The sequence below is a fragment of the Dama dama genome, chromosome 7 (genome assembly GCF_033118175.1).
Source record: "Dama dama isolate Ldn47 chromosome 7, ASM3311817v1, whole genome shotgun sequence".
Lineage (NCBI taxonomy): Eukaryota > Metazoa > Chordata > Mammalia > Artiodactyla > Cervidae > Dama > Dama dama.
Genome location: NC_083687.1, coordinates 27,092,219 through 27,106,770, shown reverse-complemented (window position 1 = coordinate 27,106,770; position 14,552 = coordinate 27,092,219). Strand labels below are relative to the sequence as shown.

General features: G+C 44.1%; 1 protein-coding gene across 1 annotated transcript in view; it reads left to right on the top strand.

The window, feature by feature from the left end:
* The window catches only part of ELOVL5 (ELOVL fatty acid elongase 5), a 69,884-nt gene extending 67,013 nt beyond the window's left edge, over window positions 1–2,871 (top strand). The window contains exon 8 of the mRNA XM_061146928.1: window positions 987–2,871. Within this exon, the coding sequence (XP_061002911.1) occupies window positions 987–1,130 (144 nt within the window). The 3' untranslated portion in view covers window positions 1,131–2,871. The remainder of the gene's footprint in view (window positions 1–986) is intronic.
* Window positions 2,872–14,552: the final 11,681 nt, after the last annotated feature.

Sequence of the window (14,552 nt, the reverse complement as noted above, 5' to 3'; positions counted from 1 at the left end):
TAAACCCCAGGGCTAAATTAAATATCTGAATAATTTTCCATTACAGTACCCAGCTACAGATAGAAATCAGCCCTTTTCCCCAGTTTTCTTACACTTCCTCTCCCCACTGCTCAGGCTTGGGGGCGCAAATCATTCCAAAGTGCGTGATGTGGTATAGGTTTCTGCCCACAGAAGGGTCTGTTTAGGGTTGATACCCTGACCTTGTGTGGTCGCTGTTGGCTCTCCTACATCTCATTACCCCTGGGTCTCGTGTGTGTCTGCTCAGCAGGGCCTGGCTCCGGGCAGGCACAGGGGCTGAACAGGAGCAAAATAAGAGGCCCTGAGCAGAGGCAGGAAAGCCAGCTCACATGCAGCAGCACCACCCCCTTCCATGCCCGGCCGAGGGGTGCCCAGCACACTTGCCCCTCCCTGCGCCCCCTCCAGACAGACTTTTCCCAGACATATCTGGGGTGGCGGCTCTGAGTTGCATCTTCCTCCTGCCTGGCTGGTAGCTCATGCTACACTTCAGGGCAGTGACAGATACAAGGCAGGTTAAAGAAAAGATGGGGCCCAATGAAGCTGAAGTCACACCTGTTTTGACTGCCATTCATGGCAGAGTGCTTTGTAAGTAAGGGGCCAAGACAGTTGCTGAAGCCATGAGACAGTTTTGAAGGCAGAGGATGTGAGTGACAGCAGGAGACAGCAGGGCAGAGCCGAGTGAAGTGTAAATTGTATTTTCAATCTAATTGTCAAATAGCATCCATACCTCTGCCCATAATTCAGTGAACATACCCAGGCTGAACCTCAGAAAATGAAAGAATGATTGAAACCAGTGGCAAAAAAAAAAAAAAAAAAACACATTTTCCAGATCACTTGACCACAGACATTGTTTCTTAATATGGTAACACCGGTCCCCAGAGGCTCTAACCCCGGCATTAGGGATGTGGCTGGGCCCCACCCCAACCCCCATCCCTGCTGTGGCCCCCATCTGCCCTTATGTGTTGCAGACCTATAACAAGAAGGGGGTCTCCCGGAGGAGAGAGCACCAAAAGGACCACCAGAACGGCTCTGTGGCCGCCGTGAACGGCCACACCAGCAGCTTTTCTTCCCTGGAGAACAATGTGAAACAGCGGAAGCAGCGGAAGGACTGAGGTCCGAGGGTTGGCAGCCTCTGAACCGCATCATCTGATTGTAAGCACATCTGAGTTGTGCCCGATGCTCGTTAACAGCTGCTGTAACTAGTCAGCCTACAATAGTGTGACTCACGTAGGACCTCTTCCATCAGTTCCAAACCCCTAGAAAACGTAGACAGATTATCCAATTAGACGTAAGATTTTTTAACATTTCTGGGCTCTCACCGACCCCTGCGCTAGACTGTGGAGGGCGTGTTATTGTAGTACACGACACTGCTGTTGCCTTATTAGTTATAACATGATAGGTGCTGAATTGTGATTCACAATTTAATAACACTGTAATCCAAACTTTTCTTTTTTTTTTTTTTTACTGTAGATCATGCATGTGATTGTAAATTTGTATAATGTTGTTACAGTAGAGAAACACACATGCCTTAAAATTGAAAAAGCAGGGCCCAAAGCTTATTAGTTCAATTAGGGTATGTTTCAAGTTTTTATTCATTTCTAATAGCTCCGTTCAGAAAAGTCAACAACCGTGATTATGAAACTTAACGTGTGACACAGAACTTCAGGTGACTTGTCCGTGTGAAATCGGCACCTTCAGTTTTTGTAATGTGGCTTTAAATCAGGCAGGTTCAGATCTAGTGGAACAGTCAGTTTAACTTTTTAACAGATCTTATTTTTTTATTTTGAGTGCCACTGTTAATAATGTAAAAAGGGAGGGAGGAGCTAAAGCAGTCTTGATGAAACTTAAATATATATTCTTTGTCTTCAAGATTTCAGGAAGTGTGTAGGATGAGTAGGCCATTTTAAATTTCCAAAGTGTAAGTGTTTTTATACAGGAAACAAAGCCCATTTTGCTTTCCACTTAGAGAAGATGTATACTTTTCAAGAGACATGACTAAACAGTTAACCATTTGACAGAGGCCCATAGATGAGCAGTGGGGGGACTGGTTGCCAGGGTCCAAATTTGGATTGATTTCTATACTGCTATCTATCTGTTTTGACACAAACTTCCTTTGAAAATGTGCCTAGCTTACCATAATGAATGGGGAGGGCTGGGGTGGGAAGGACCTTAGAAAAATTCAAGGTAAAATTAAGCAGATAGCTGCAGCATGAGAGAACTGGAGAACTGAGTAGAGATGATTTGGTTAATGTGAATCTAATAGCACCTGTAAGGTTTTTTTTTTCCTGCTCCGACTAAAGATTTGTTTAGAAATGCTTGTTTAAAAATAAGACTGCTTATCCTAAAATCATGTCTCATACCCTAGAAGCAGTGGTCAAACAGATAAAGACTGTTGTGTGTGTGTCATTTTAAAGTGTTGAAATTTAGCCTCTGAATACCTTCTCCACTGGAGGAAAAAAACATTCATTGAACCACTCGTGACACATCTGAGAAGGTCATTGACAATGTATAAATGAATGGTTTGATATTTATGTAAATATCAGTTTATCATGCTTTAATTTTGCACATTCATGTTACAGGGAGCCAGTTGGGTTCTCTTAATTAGTCTTGTGGGTTTTCTGTTTGGAAGGAGTCACGGCATCTGTTTACATTTACCTTATCAAATCTAGAATGTGTATATTTGTAAATGTATGTCTTCCTAGGTACTAGTTTGAGAATGTCTTTACATATTTCAACACAGAAACTATAACATTCAATAGTGTGCTGTCAAAGTGTGCTTAAGCTCATCTGGATATACCCACAATGTTAAATAATCTCTAAAATTAATCATTAAAACATTTTTGATTACCTGTGCTTGGTTTTACATTGTTAATATGCTACTAATTCTGAAAGACTGGAGAAAAGTCTGTTTTCTTCACCATCTAGGAAGTCACCCGAAAAAATGATGTAAATAATTCAGTTTGGAAGGTTATACTGTGGCTCAGCTCTTATTAGGAGGGATCCCCACGTCGTTAGGCATGGTGGTGGCTGCACCCCACTTCCTTCCTCTAAGCCTTCCCTGGTTTCCATACTAAAGACCCCAGCTCTGAGCCCACTCCTTTTTCTTCCCTCCTCTCCCCCTTCCTCTCCCCAAGCCGTTAGAATTACTTCCCTAGATCTAGACCAGAGGTTTGCACATTTTTTTCTGTAAAGAGTTAGCTACTGCCTGTTTTAGGCTTTGCTGTCCACACCGCTCAACCACCTTTGGTAGAGCTCAAAAGCAGCCTATTACACAGGTAATTACACAGATAATATGTAAATGGTTGGCCCTGGCTGTGTTCCAGTAGAACTTTATTTGCAAAACAGAAGACCTATGGCTGCAGTTCTGTGACCCCTAGTCTAGAGTAACAAGGGTCCACCTCTGTCAGTTTCTTTGCCAAAGACCATTTCACATCCCAGGTCCTGCCCCGCACCGCACCCCGCCACCCCCCACGCCTTCCCCAGTCTGACTTACTGGGTCCGTCCATACCCACGATAGAAGTGAGGAAATGAACAGCCCCTTGTCCCTTCCTCCACTTCATACCACACGGTTCCTAGTGCAGGCCTGACCCTGGCTTTGAGTATGTTCTGGTTTGTTAATATCACCTTCAAAATGTCATCAAAAACTGACTTTAGTATTGGGAATATCACTTGAAAAGTGCAGAGGACTGTTGGGGTTTGGTGGTGATGATTACTTACATCCTTGTCCTTCCCCTCTGAGACCAGAACAAATTGAAAAGACATCAAAACCAGACTGATGGAAATCAGCATAGCTTATCTGTCACTGAGGAGGCTGGCTGGGGACACACAGACAGCACCAGGGCTCTCCGAATACCCTGTTGACATACCACGGTCAGCTCCAGCTCGCTGCTGTTGTGGCTGCCCTAGTCTGTTGGTCTGGTGATGAACTGATGATTAAGATATTTTGAATATCAGCTCTGGAATTTACCCAGCTTTAGCTACAAGCTCCCTTTCTGTGTCAAGTTTTGTGTCCGGATGCCTACGATGCTCAATAGTATCTCCAACTTTGGCAACCAGAAAGTCACCCTCCTCCTTTTAGAGAAGTGAGTGGGTCAGAGGGCAGAGCAGGCCAGATGGTTTCCACCCTTTTCTCTTGTCTGTATGGAAGTGGAAGGGCAAGTTCACACACCTGTATGGAAAAGGGAGGATTCCCACTTCCCCTTCTGAGCAGCCTTGCCATTTACAGGTAAGGCAGTGTAGCCTAATGTGGGAAGCACAGCTTGGAGGCCACACTGCTGGTTGGAATCCTATCACTATGACCTTTAGGCAAATTGCTTTAACCTGGCCTCAGTGTTCCCATCTACCCAATCTGGATGATGTCAGTACCTACCCTACAGGCTCATTACAAGGGTCAAATAGATGAACAAAGTATACAAAGCTCTTGGAGCCAAATCCAGCAAAGCGTGAACGCTGTATTATCTGTTACCTTCAGTCCATACCACTGATCACTCTAAAGATCAGCTGTTGTTTTACTGTTAGTTCCTTGACTAGTTGTTCTGACAATCCTATCACAAAGGAGAGGAAGTTCTTGGGTAGGATACTTTGTTGAATCAAAAGAGTTGAAAAGTAGACTTCCCTGGTGGCTCAGTGGTAAAGAATCTGCCTTACAATGCAGGGGACATGGGTTCAATCCCTGGTGTAGGAAGATTCCAATAGGTCTGCATGCCCGCAATGAAGATCTGATGCAGCCAAATAAAAACATTTTTTTTTCTAATTTTTAAAAGTTGAAAAGAAACCAGCAATTGTTAGGAGTATGACTATTATTCCAAATTTTGTGCAAGTTTTACATTACACCACTATTTTGGAATTTCTGGAATCTGCTTTATTCCCTCTTGGGAAAACAGCAGGTTCTTCAACCTCTGGTCTGTCGCATCATTCCTGCCGGTAGTTCTGTGATCCATCCACAGACATGGGTATATTTCACGTGAACTGATTTTAAACAGATGTCTCACACTCTTCCCTTATCAGTCCAGGATTTCAAATACTAATAGCTTCTCCTCTTCAGCATCAATTTGGAGAATAGTGCCCTCGATGGAGATGGCAGCAGAATAGTGTTTGCCTTAGTTTGCTCTCTGCTCTCACTAATTCTCATTCCAGGCATAGATTTAAAACTCATCCATGTTGTCCTTGGTATTTTTATGAGCTTCATTTTCTCTCTTTCCCAACATACTTATGGCACTTAACCAAAGCGAGAAAGTTCCCAGGCTGACTTTTGCCATAGTTGGTGTGGGATGTTGCACCCAGCTTATGAAGACATCTTGGGCTCCGGGACAGAAGTTGTAGGAACGGGCAGAGTGGGACCTCGTGACTGGTGACGTGGTGGTCAGTGGGCATCCACACTCCTGCCCGTGCTCACCATCCCATGTGTCTCCCGCATGTGTGTTTTGTGTTGACCAGCTGGTTCACTGGGAGAGCTGGTCAGAGGATTGAGGGGTATTGGGCACACAGGGATGTGTGAGAAATGCCAGTCCCCAGAGGAGCCGTTTCTGGACTGGGATCAAACATACACACAGATGACTCCCGCATAGGATGGTTTGTGGTGGGAGCATGACGTTGACAAGAACCGTAAGAGTCCAGGGAGAGAGAGTCCTTCTAGCAAGGTGACTAAGAAAAGCTCGTTCAATCTGAGTCTTCAAAGATGACCTAGATTTCAGTAGATGGTGGCTGAAAGTTGCTAGGGAGAAAGCATTCCAAGTTCAGGAAACAAGTACGGAAGAGACACAACATATTTCACAGAACCATTGGATGTGTGGGAGAAACAGCTTATTTTTAAAGTAAGAGGTAAAGTGGGAGGAGAGTGTAATTTGGGTGTTCCCATTGATAAAATGTGCAGAATGTTGCTCAGAGTTCCCAGGGCTCTTTCTCTGGAATTACTCCTTCCTTCCTTGCTAGTAATCAGCCTTAAAAGAACCATCGGTAGCCATGCTTCCTGCCCATATGCCCACCTCCTCTTCTCCCTTTCGAGCAGAGCTAAGGAGGACAGGAGGGTGGTTACAAGAATTGGCACTCATGTCATAAAATGAAGGGAGTCATGGGACTTCCCCGGTGGTCCAGTGGCTAAGACTCTGCTCTCAATGCATGGGGCCCAGGTTCAATCCCTGGTCAGGGAGCTAGATCCCACATGCCACAACTAAAAAAAAAAAAAAAAAAAATCCACAACTAAGACCCAGTGCAGCCAAATAAATAAATATAAAAAAAAAAAAACCTGAAGGAAATCATCAGAGGGAGCAGACTCAAAGAGGACTTGGACCTTCTGAAAAATTCCTCCAAACCAAAGACAGGGCTTTAGAGTCTGAAAACTTAGGTCATGGGCCTGATGTTTGGAGACTATATTTGAGAAAGCACTAACAGTATGTTTTAAATATATCTCACTACAGAAAAGAATAGATGGGCAGTGGTTTAAATGTGGCCCTTTATGAAAGGAGGTCAAGGATTCAAGTACCTGCCAAGTGTCCACACTGAAACCCAAGATCAAAGTGCATGTGTCTGGTGTCCCAAGACCTGTGGTGGGATCAGTGATGAGGTTTCTGAAGATGCAGAGGCAGGAGAAGAGGAAAGTACAAAGTTCAGATTAAAAAGAAAAAGACTCACTGATGGAATAAAAGCACCAGAGAAGGAGTGCTGTTCTAGAGGCAGCAGTTTGTCTTCCCATCGGAGCCGAGCAGCCCTGATGCTTCCAAATCACTGAAGGCACACAGCTTGGTTCAGATGTTCTAGAAGGGAGTCAGGTGGGGAGCCCTGCTTTGGTCTGCATGTCTGTGTCCCTGTAAAGTTCATGTGTTGAAACCTAAGGCGGTGAGATTGGGAGGGGATGAGGTCATGAGGGTGGACCCCTTGTGATTGGGATGAGCGCCTTTTATGAAGGAAAGAGGCCCCAGAGAGCTTGAGCATCCCTTCTGCCAGGTGAGGTTATAGGGAGAAGATGACCAAATCTGCACCTTGGTCTCAGCCTTTCCAACCTACAGAACTGCCAGCAATAAATGTTTGTTGTCCTAACCCTCCCGGTCTATGGCGGTGTCACGGCAGCACCAACCACCTGAAACTTGCGTCGTGTACCTTGGCTCCACTGAGCATGAGACACACGTGTTTTCCTCCTCATGTCAGGTAGTGGCGTCTGTCGGCCCCTTTTTACAAACGAGGAAGCTCAGACCCAGAGAGCCTCCGTGACCTGCCCAGGTAAGCATGACATCAGAGCTCTAATGCACCCACCTGTTTGTTCCAGGCTGGTGCACTCACCCTGCAGGGAGCTGCCCGAAAGGCAGCCCCTCGGACCAGCTCCTAAAGCACAGGATTACAGCTGCTTCCCTTCCCACCAGGGTGATCATTTAGCTCCACGCTATGTTGGTGTGACTTTAAATTGTTCGGAACCTGCACATTGTCTAGTGAGAGGTTTCAGTTAATGGATTAGAGATGCTGGGAGAGTTGTACAAAGATCCCCAAATATTAAACTATCTGATTTAAAACTATCTGATTTATGCTTATTATGTATATTTCTTCCTTCTGTGATGCCATTGAGTAAAGAAAACTGCCAAGTCCTAAAAGATAATAGCAAATCATACCTATAATTTTTAATAAAAGTTGTCAGAAAAAAAATCACATTTTGCATTATTACTGTTTTTTAAAGAACTGACCATAGCATATATTTACTTAGATATCAATACAACACTTATTTCATCAGCATTACTGTAAAACTTTTGAGTCAGTTTCCCAGACACTGAAGACCGTTCCAAATCGCTTTAGTCCCTGGTAATAAGTAAATGCCATCTCAGAAATATGCCCTTCCCCCCACCCTTACTGATGATCCAGCTCTGCTCTGGGCATTTTGCCAGTTGCTGGGGAAACGGCAATGAAAAGATAACCTCATTTTGGAGGAAAGACAAAAACAAGCAAACCAAATAATTACATATTATCGTGACTGTTCTGAAGGACACAAGCAGGGTACTGATGCTGAGAATATCTCGGGTGCTATCATACTTGAGATGGTTTTGAGGCATATGGAAGGATATTGGGGTGTCTGCTTACATGTTTAAATTGGTGGTTCTTATTTTCCTGAGCAGAATAAGGTATCACTGGAAGTTTCCCGCATTCTCTCAGGAGCCATCTGGAAGGTCTTGACAGAGCTGTCCTCCACCTGAATGGTGGCCCTTGGCGGAGGGTGAGTGAGCCTCGTACTGGGCTCTGACACCACTGAACACCCGGGGTTCCTGCTGCTCTCCATGTGATTGGCAGGCTTCCACACTGATACCTTATCATTTCAGCCCTGCACCATACAGTGAGCTCTTGGAAGATTTTTTTAAGTGACAAGGATCCAAATTTAAGCGATATCCAACTGAATTGGTAGTACCAATGTCATCTGAGGACAAATGGGGCAATGGGTGATTTTCATGCCTGGCAGTGGCCCATCCTGCCTGGCAGCTGCCAGCATCCTTTAAATGAGAAGAATAAAACAAATCTCCATTTCAGAAAATCTAAAATGGCATGTGTGGGTGCATATATGGGTGGTACAGGCTGTGTTATAATCTCACTCCTTTCTGGGAGATGCAGTATGGATTCTGAACAGCTCATTTGATTGTAAGACACTTGAGGACAGGAATTGTCTCTTACTTGTGTCCAATCCCTAGTGTGTGCCTAGCATAGCACCAGGCACAGCAAATGTTCAGTCAGTGTTTTGATGAATGAATGGAGGAATCAGAAAGGACTAGACATCATGGTGTATAGTAAGAAAAACAGGCTTTCCAGTCAATTAGATCTGAGTTTACATTATATCATGTGTCATGGACTGAATGTGTGACCCTGAAAAATGCATATGTTGAAACCCTATTCCCCCTACCCTATGTGATGGTTTTAGGAGATGGGCTTTGGGAGGCAATTAAGATAAGATGAAATCCTGAGGGGGAAATCCCCATTTATGGGGTTCATGCCCTTCTAAGAGTCACAGGAGAGCTTGCTTCTCTGCCTTCCATCATATGAGGATGCTAGAAGAAGTTGGTAGTCTGCAGCCCCAAAGAGGGTCTCACCAGAACCCGACCATGCTGGCATCTGATCTCAGACTTCCAGCTTCCAGAACTGTGAGAAATACATGTGCCACCTAGTCTATGGTGGTGTCAGAGCACCCTATGACCTTGTCCAATTACGTAACTTCATATAACTCAGTGTGGCAGTCCAGGATTGGGGAAATCACACAGATCACGTGGTCTACAGGGGAACACTGATACAAATGAGCTTACTTACAAAACAGGGACAGACGCATAGACATAGAAAGCAAACTTTATCAGCAAGGAAAAGAGGTGGGGGAGGGTAAATTAGGAGGTTGGGATTAGCAGATACGCGTTCAGTTCAGTTTAGTTGCTCAGTCGCTTTGTGACCCCATGGACTGCAGCATGCCAGGCTTCCCTGTCCATCACTAACTCCCAGAGCTTACCCAAACTCCTGTCCATTGAGTCTGTGATGCCATCCAACCATCTCATCCTCTGTCATCCCCTTCTCTCGCCTTCAATCTTTCTCAGCATCAGAGCCTTTTCAAATGAGTCAGTTCTTCACATCAGGCAGCCAAAGTATTAGAGTTTCAGCTTCAACATCAGTCCTCCCAATGAACACTCAGGACTGATCTTGAGAATGGACTGGTTTGATATCCTTGCAGTCCAAGGGACTCTCAAGAGTCTTCTCCAACACCACAGTTCAAAAGCATCAATTTGGCGCTCAGCTTTCTCACATCCATACATGACTACTGAAAAAACCATAGCCGTGACTCTATGGGCCTTATTGGCAAAGTAATGTCTCTACTTTTTAATATGCTGTCTAGGTTGGTCATAACTTTCCTTCCAAAGAGTAAGCGTCTTTTAATTTCATGGCTTCAATCACCATCTGCAGTGATTTTGGAGCCCCAAAAATAAAATCTGCCACTGTTTCCACTGTTTCCCCATCTATTTGCCATGAATTGATGGGTCTGGATGCCATGATCTTAGTTTTCTGAATGTTGAGCTTTAAGCCAACTTTTTCCACACTCTTCTTTTACTTTCATCAAGAGGCTCTTTAGCTCTTCTACACTTTATGCCATAAGGGTGTCTGAGGTTACTGATATTTCTCCTGGCAATCTTGATTCCAGCATTTCTCATGATGTACTCTGATATACTGATATACTCTGTATATCAGTATACATGATATACTCTGATATACTGATGTACTCTGATATAAGTTACATAAGCAGGGTGACAATATACAGCCTTGACATATTCCTTTCCCCATTTGGAACCAGTCTGTTGTTCCATGTCCAGTTCTAACTGTTGCTTCCTGACCTGCATACAGATTTCCCAAGAGGCAGGTCAAGTGGTCTGGTATTCCTATCTCCTTCAGAATTTTCCACAGTTTATTGTGATCCACACAGTCAAAGGCTTTGGCATAGTCAATAAAGCAGAAGTAGATGTTTTTCTGTACACACATTGCCTCTGCTGCTGCTGCTAAGTCACTTCAGTCGTGTCCGACTCTGTGAGACCCCATAGACGGCAGCCCACCAGGCTCCCCTGTCCCTGGGATTCTCCAGGCAAGAACACTGGAGTGGGTTGCCATTTCCTTCTCCAATGCATGAAAGTGAAAAGTGAAAGTGAAGTCGCTCAGTCGTGTCTGACTCTTAGTGATCCCATGGACTGCAGCCTACCAGGCTCCTCTGTCCGTGGGATTTTCCAGGCAAGAGTACTGGAGTGGGTTGCCATTGCCTTCTCCAGTATACACATTACTATATGTAAAATAGATAACAAGGACTTACTGTATAGCACAGGAAACTATATTCAATACCTTGTAATAACCTGTAATGGAAAGGAATAGACACATGTGCATGTTTAACTGGATCACTTTTCAGTACACTAGAAAGTAGCAACATTGTTAACAACTGTACAGGTCAATTTAAAAAAATAATTGCTGAATGCTCCCAGCTTGTTGGGACCCGAGGTTATCATGGCTGGGTTCAGGGACTCCAGAGTCTGCAGTGAATGGCATTTGGAATATGGCATAGTAGAGCTGACCAAGGTCCCCTCAGGGTCACCATCTTCCCCCTGCCTCAGGGCCACCTCCAAACAATTGCTCGCCAACAATAAAAACCTAGATCTTTCCCGTGGCCTGTAGGATCTTTCTGACCTGCCAAACTCCCTCAGACCTCCCGCCACACTCTTGCTCAGGGCTTCAGCCACACTCCACTGGTTCCCTCTTAGAGCCCTTACCATCCTGAGGCCTCGTCCTTGCTTCTTCATCCCCAGATAAGCTATTTCCGTGACTTGATCTTGCCACCTTAAATGCCACTTCCCTAAATTTGGAGGCCTTCTCTAAGTAATAATTGTTTAGTCACTCAGTCGTATCCGACTCTTTTTGGCCCCATGGACTGTAGCCCACCAGGCTCCTCTGTCCATGGGATTTCCCAGGCAAGAATACTGAAGTGGGTAGCCATCTCTTCTCCAGGGAATCTTTCCAACCCAGGGATCAAACCCAGGTCTCGTGCATTGGCAGGCAGATTCTTTACCACTAAGCCACCAGGGACATCCCCTTCCCTAAGTAGCAGATCTAAAATATCTCCCCCAGACCCTCCTCACACACGCCTGTCTCTTACTTGGCTTTATTTTCCCTTGTAAGAGTTTCATTGTTATGTATTTATTTGTCTCCCACCTGGAAGACTGAGGGCTTTTTCTCTTGCCTGGCACATAGGAGAGTCTCAGATGTTTGAATAAATGATTTTGTGAATGAATGGACAGGAGATGATTAGCATGGAGGTCGCTCACACCATCTCTGAGTGGGGTGGGGGCCTGCAGTAATCTTGTCCTTCACAAGAAGGACACCGTCCTGGAAGAGAATGTAAAAGAAGAATGTCTATATTTATGTATATGTGTAACTGAACCACTATGCTATATACCTGAAACTAACATGACATTGTAAATCAACTATATTTCAATAAAAAAATTTAAAAAGGCACTAACACGTATGCATGGAATCTAGAAAGATGGCACTGACGAATTTATTTTCAGGGCAGCAATGGAGAAACAGACATAGAGAACCAGCCTGTGGACACGGTGGGAGGGGAGGAGGGAGAGGATGAGATGTATGGAGAAAGCAACATGGAAACTTAGAATACCATATGTAAAACAGATAGCCAACGGGAATTGCTCTGTGACTCGAGGAACTCAAACAGGGCTCCGTTACAACCCAGAGGGGTGGAATGGGGAGGGAGATGAGAGGGAGGTTCCGGAGGGAGGGGACACGGGTGTGCCTATGGCTGATTCTTGTTCATGTTTGACAGAAAACTACAAAATTCTGTAAAGCAATTATCCTTCAATTAAAAAATAAATTTTTAAAATAAATAAAAGTAAATAAAGGGGGATGTCCCTGAGCTAAACAAATGCAAGAAAAGAAAAAGTTCAGAAAAAAAAAGGCATTGTGGTTATCAATAAGATATCAGTGTCATCTCAGCAAAGTGGGCCCATGTGTATTTCAGAATCGAACATATGATGGTAAACAGTCAAATCCCACCACTGTTAAGAATAAATGAGCTGTCTGTTCTCTTATGAACTTAATGGATAAATTCTGCTGCTCAGTGCTGTTCGGATTTAGAAGTGAAGACAAAAATAATTGCGAAGGTGAAGGACGGCACTGGAAATTATTTTTAGAAGCCTGCAACCCAAGAGATTCTTTTTTTTTTTTTTTAATTTTGAAAGGTGCTCAGTAAAAAAAAAAAAAAGTGCTCAGTTAGGCCTTATTTGATTTTATGACCTCTCTTCAGCTGTTTCTTGAATTACAACCTTGTTATTAGAACTCACCAACTAATAGTGCCTGATGAGAAGATGTTAGCCTGGTCCGGCGAGGGAAGGAGAGGAAACCCCGAGGTCACCGTTGTTAATTACCCCTGGGCTTCCCGCCACTTGCCAGAGTGGCTCTGGCAGGGCAGTGGGCTGCACCTACAGGAAAACCAACCATACAGTGATTTGCCAGAGTTTTGAGCACCTGACTTCAGATACCGTGACAAGGATCCCTCAAGGACGTGCTGCTCTTAGAAATAACTTTTCAAGCACTGAGTTGGGACACAGAAAACATTCATCAACAGCAGGAGAGACCAGGAGGGCTGCGATGAGAGTCATCCCCACCAGGCAGGGACCAGGGGGAAGCGGAGGATGACAGCTGAAAGCAGTGGCAGCTACAGAGGAGGCTGACATGATGAATAGTGTGAAGGCGACGTTAGAGGAGCAGAATTGAGAGCACATCACAAGGAGGGGACCTTTACAGAGGAGGCACTTGAAACCAGTGGCCTCAATTCTCTCCCTCTCCAACCAACAAAAATCAAGCTAATGCCTAATACCTCTCTCTCTATCTGCCCCCATTTTAAATTTTTTGCAAACCAACACTCAGACAAATCACTGGGTGAAAACATCACTAAATTTTTTATAAGATCAAGGATGCCCTTGTGGAACTTGTGGAAGTTTTTTAAAAGGAAAAGAAAAAAAAAGGTAACAATCTAAAAGTCCCTCCAATGGGTTAAATGAATTAGGTACTATCCATTCATAGGATAGTATGCAGTGGATCAAACGTGCTTTGAAAAAAACTGAATCATGTGAGAAAAATGGTCATGGAAATGATAAATGAAAAAGCAAGTTATTCATCAGTTTATACATTTTTTTCAGTTTCTTAAGAGATGGTTCTAGGTGCCTGAAAAAAAAGACAGGAAGGATATCAAAATGTCAATAGCAATTATACTGTTATAATTGTTATAACAAGTATATAACAATTACACCTGAATGGGAAATTACAGGTGATTTTTATCTTCCCCTTGGTGTTTTTCTAAAATTTCCAGAGTTTCTGCAATAAACATTATTTGTAAAATGAGAAAGTCATTAAATTTTTTTTTGACAGAATCAGTCTATCACCCAGAGATTAAACTTCTAACTAAAATGAGTGCTTTGCAACAACGAAAAAAAAAAAAAGGTGGGGCGGGGGGAGAAATACTCTTTCCCCTTGAGGATACTTCTTTTGATATTTAAATTGTGATTTTATAGAAAAACAACATTTTTATTTTAGAGGCAGCAAGAAACTATGTGATCTTGCATGAGTCATTAGATAATTTCCAGGTGAATTGACAGTCCCTACTGTGTTAGAAAGACCCGAGTTCAAGGTCCAGATTCCTGCTGGGCCCCTGGAAACCTGGGCCATGACAGTCCTTCGTAGCTTCCCCACATATAGAGAGCATGCTTGCTTTTCTGTTCACCTCACAAGATTATTTTTGAGTCCAAACTCCTCACATTACAGGGAAAGTAAGACAGGGCCATTCTCCCAGAAATGCAGTCAGGACTTCTTTCGACACAGGGCATCTCTCACTGGAATGCCAGAGGGGAGGCTGGTTCAGAGAGAGAAATCCCTGCGGAGATAAGCCGTGAGTCACCGGTGAGTCACGGAGGCCAGCAGCAGAGGAGGCAGGACCCACCAAGGTCCTGCAGAAATGTAAGTTTGGCCTCTTCCCAAACAGC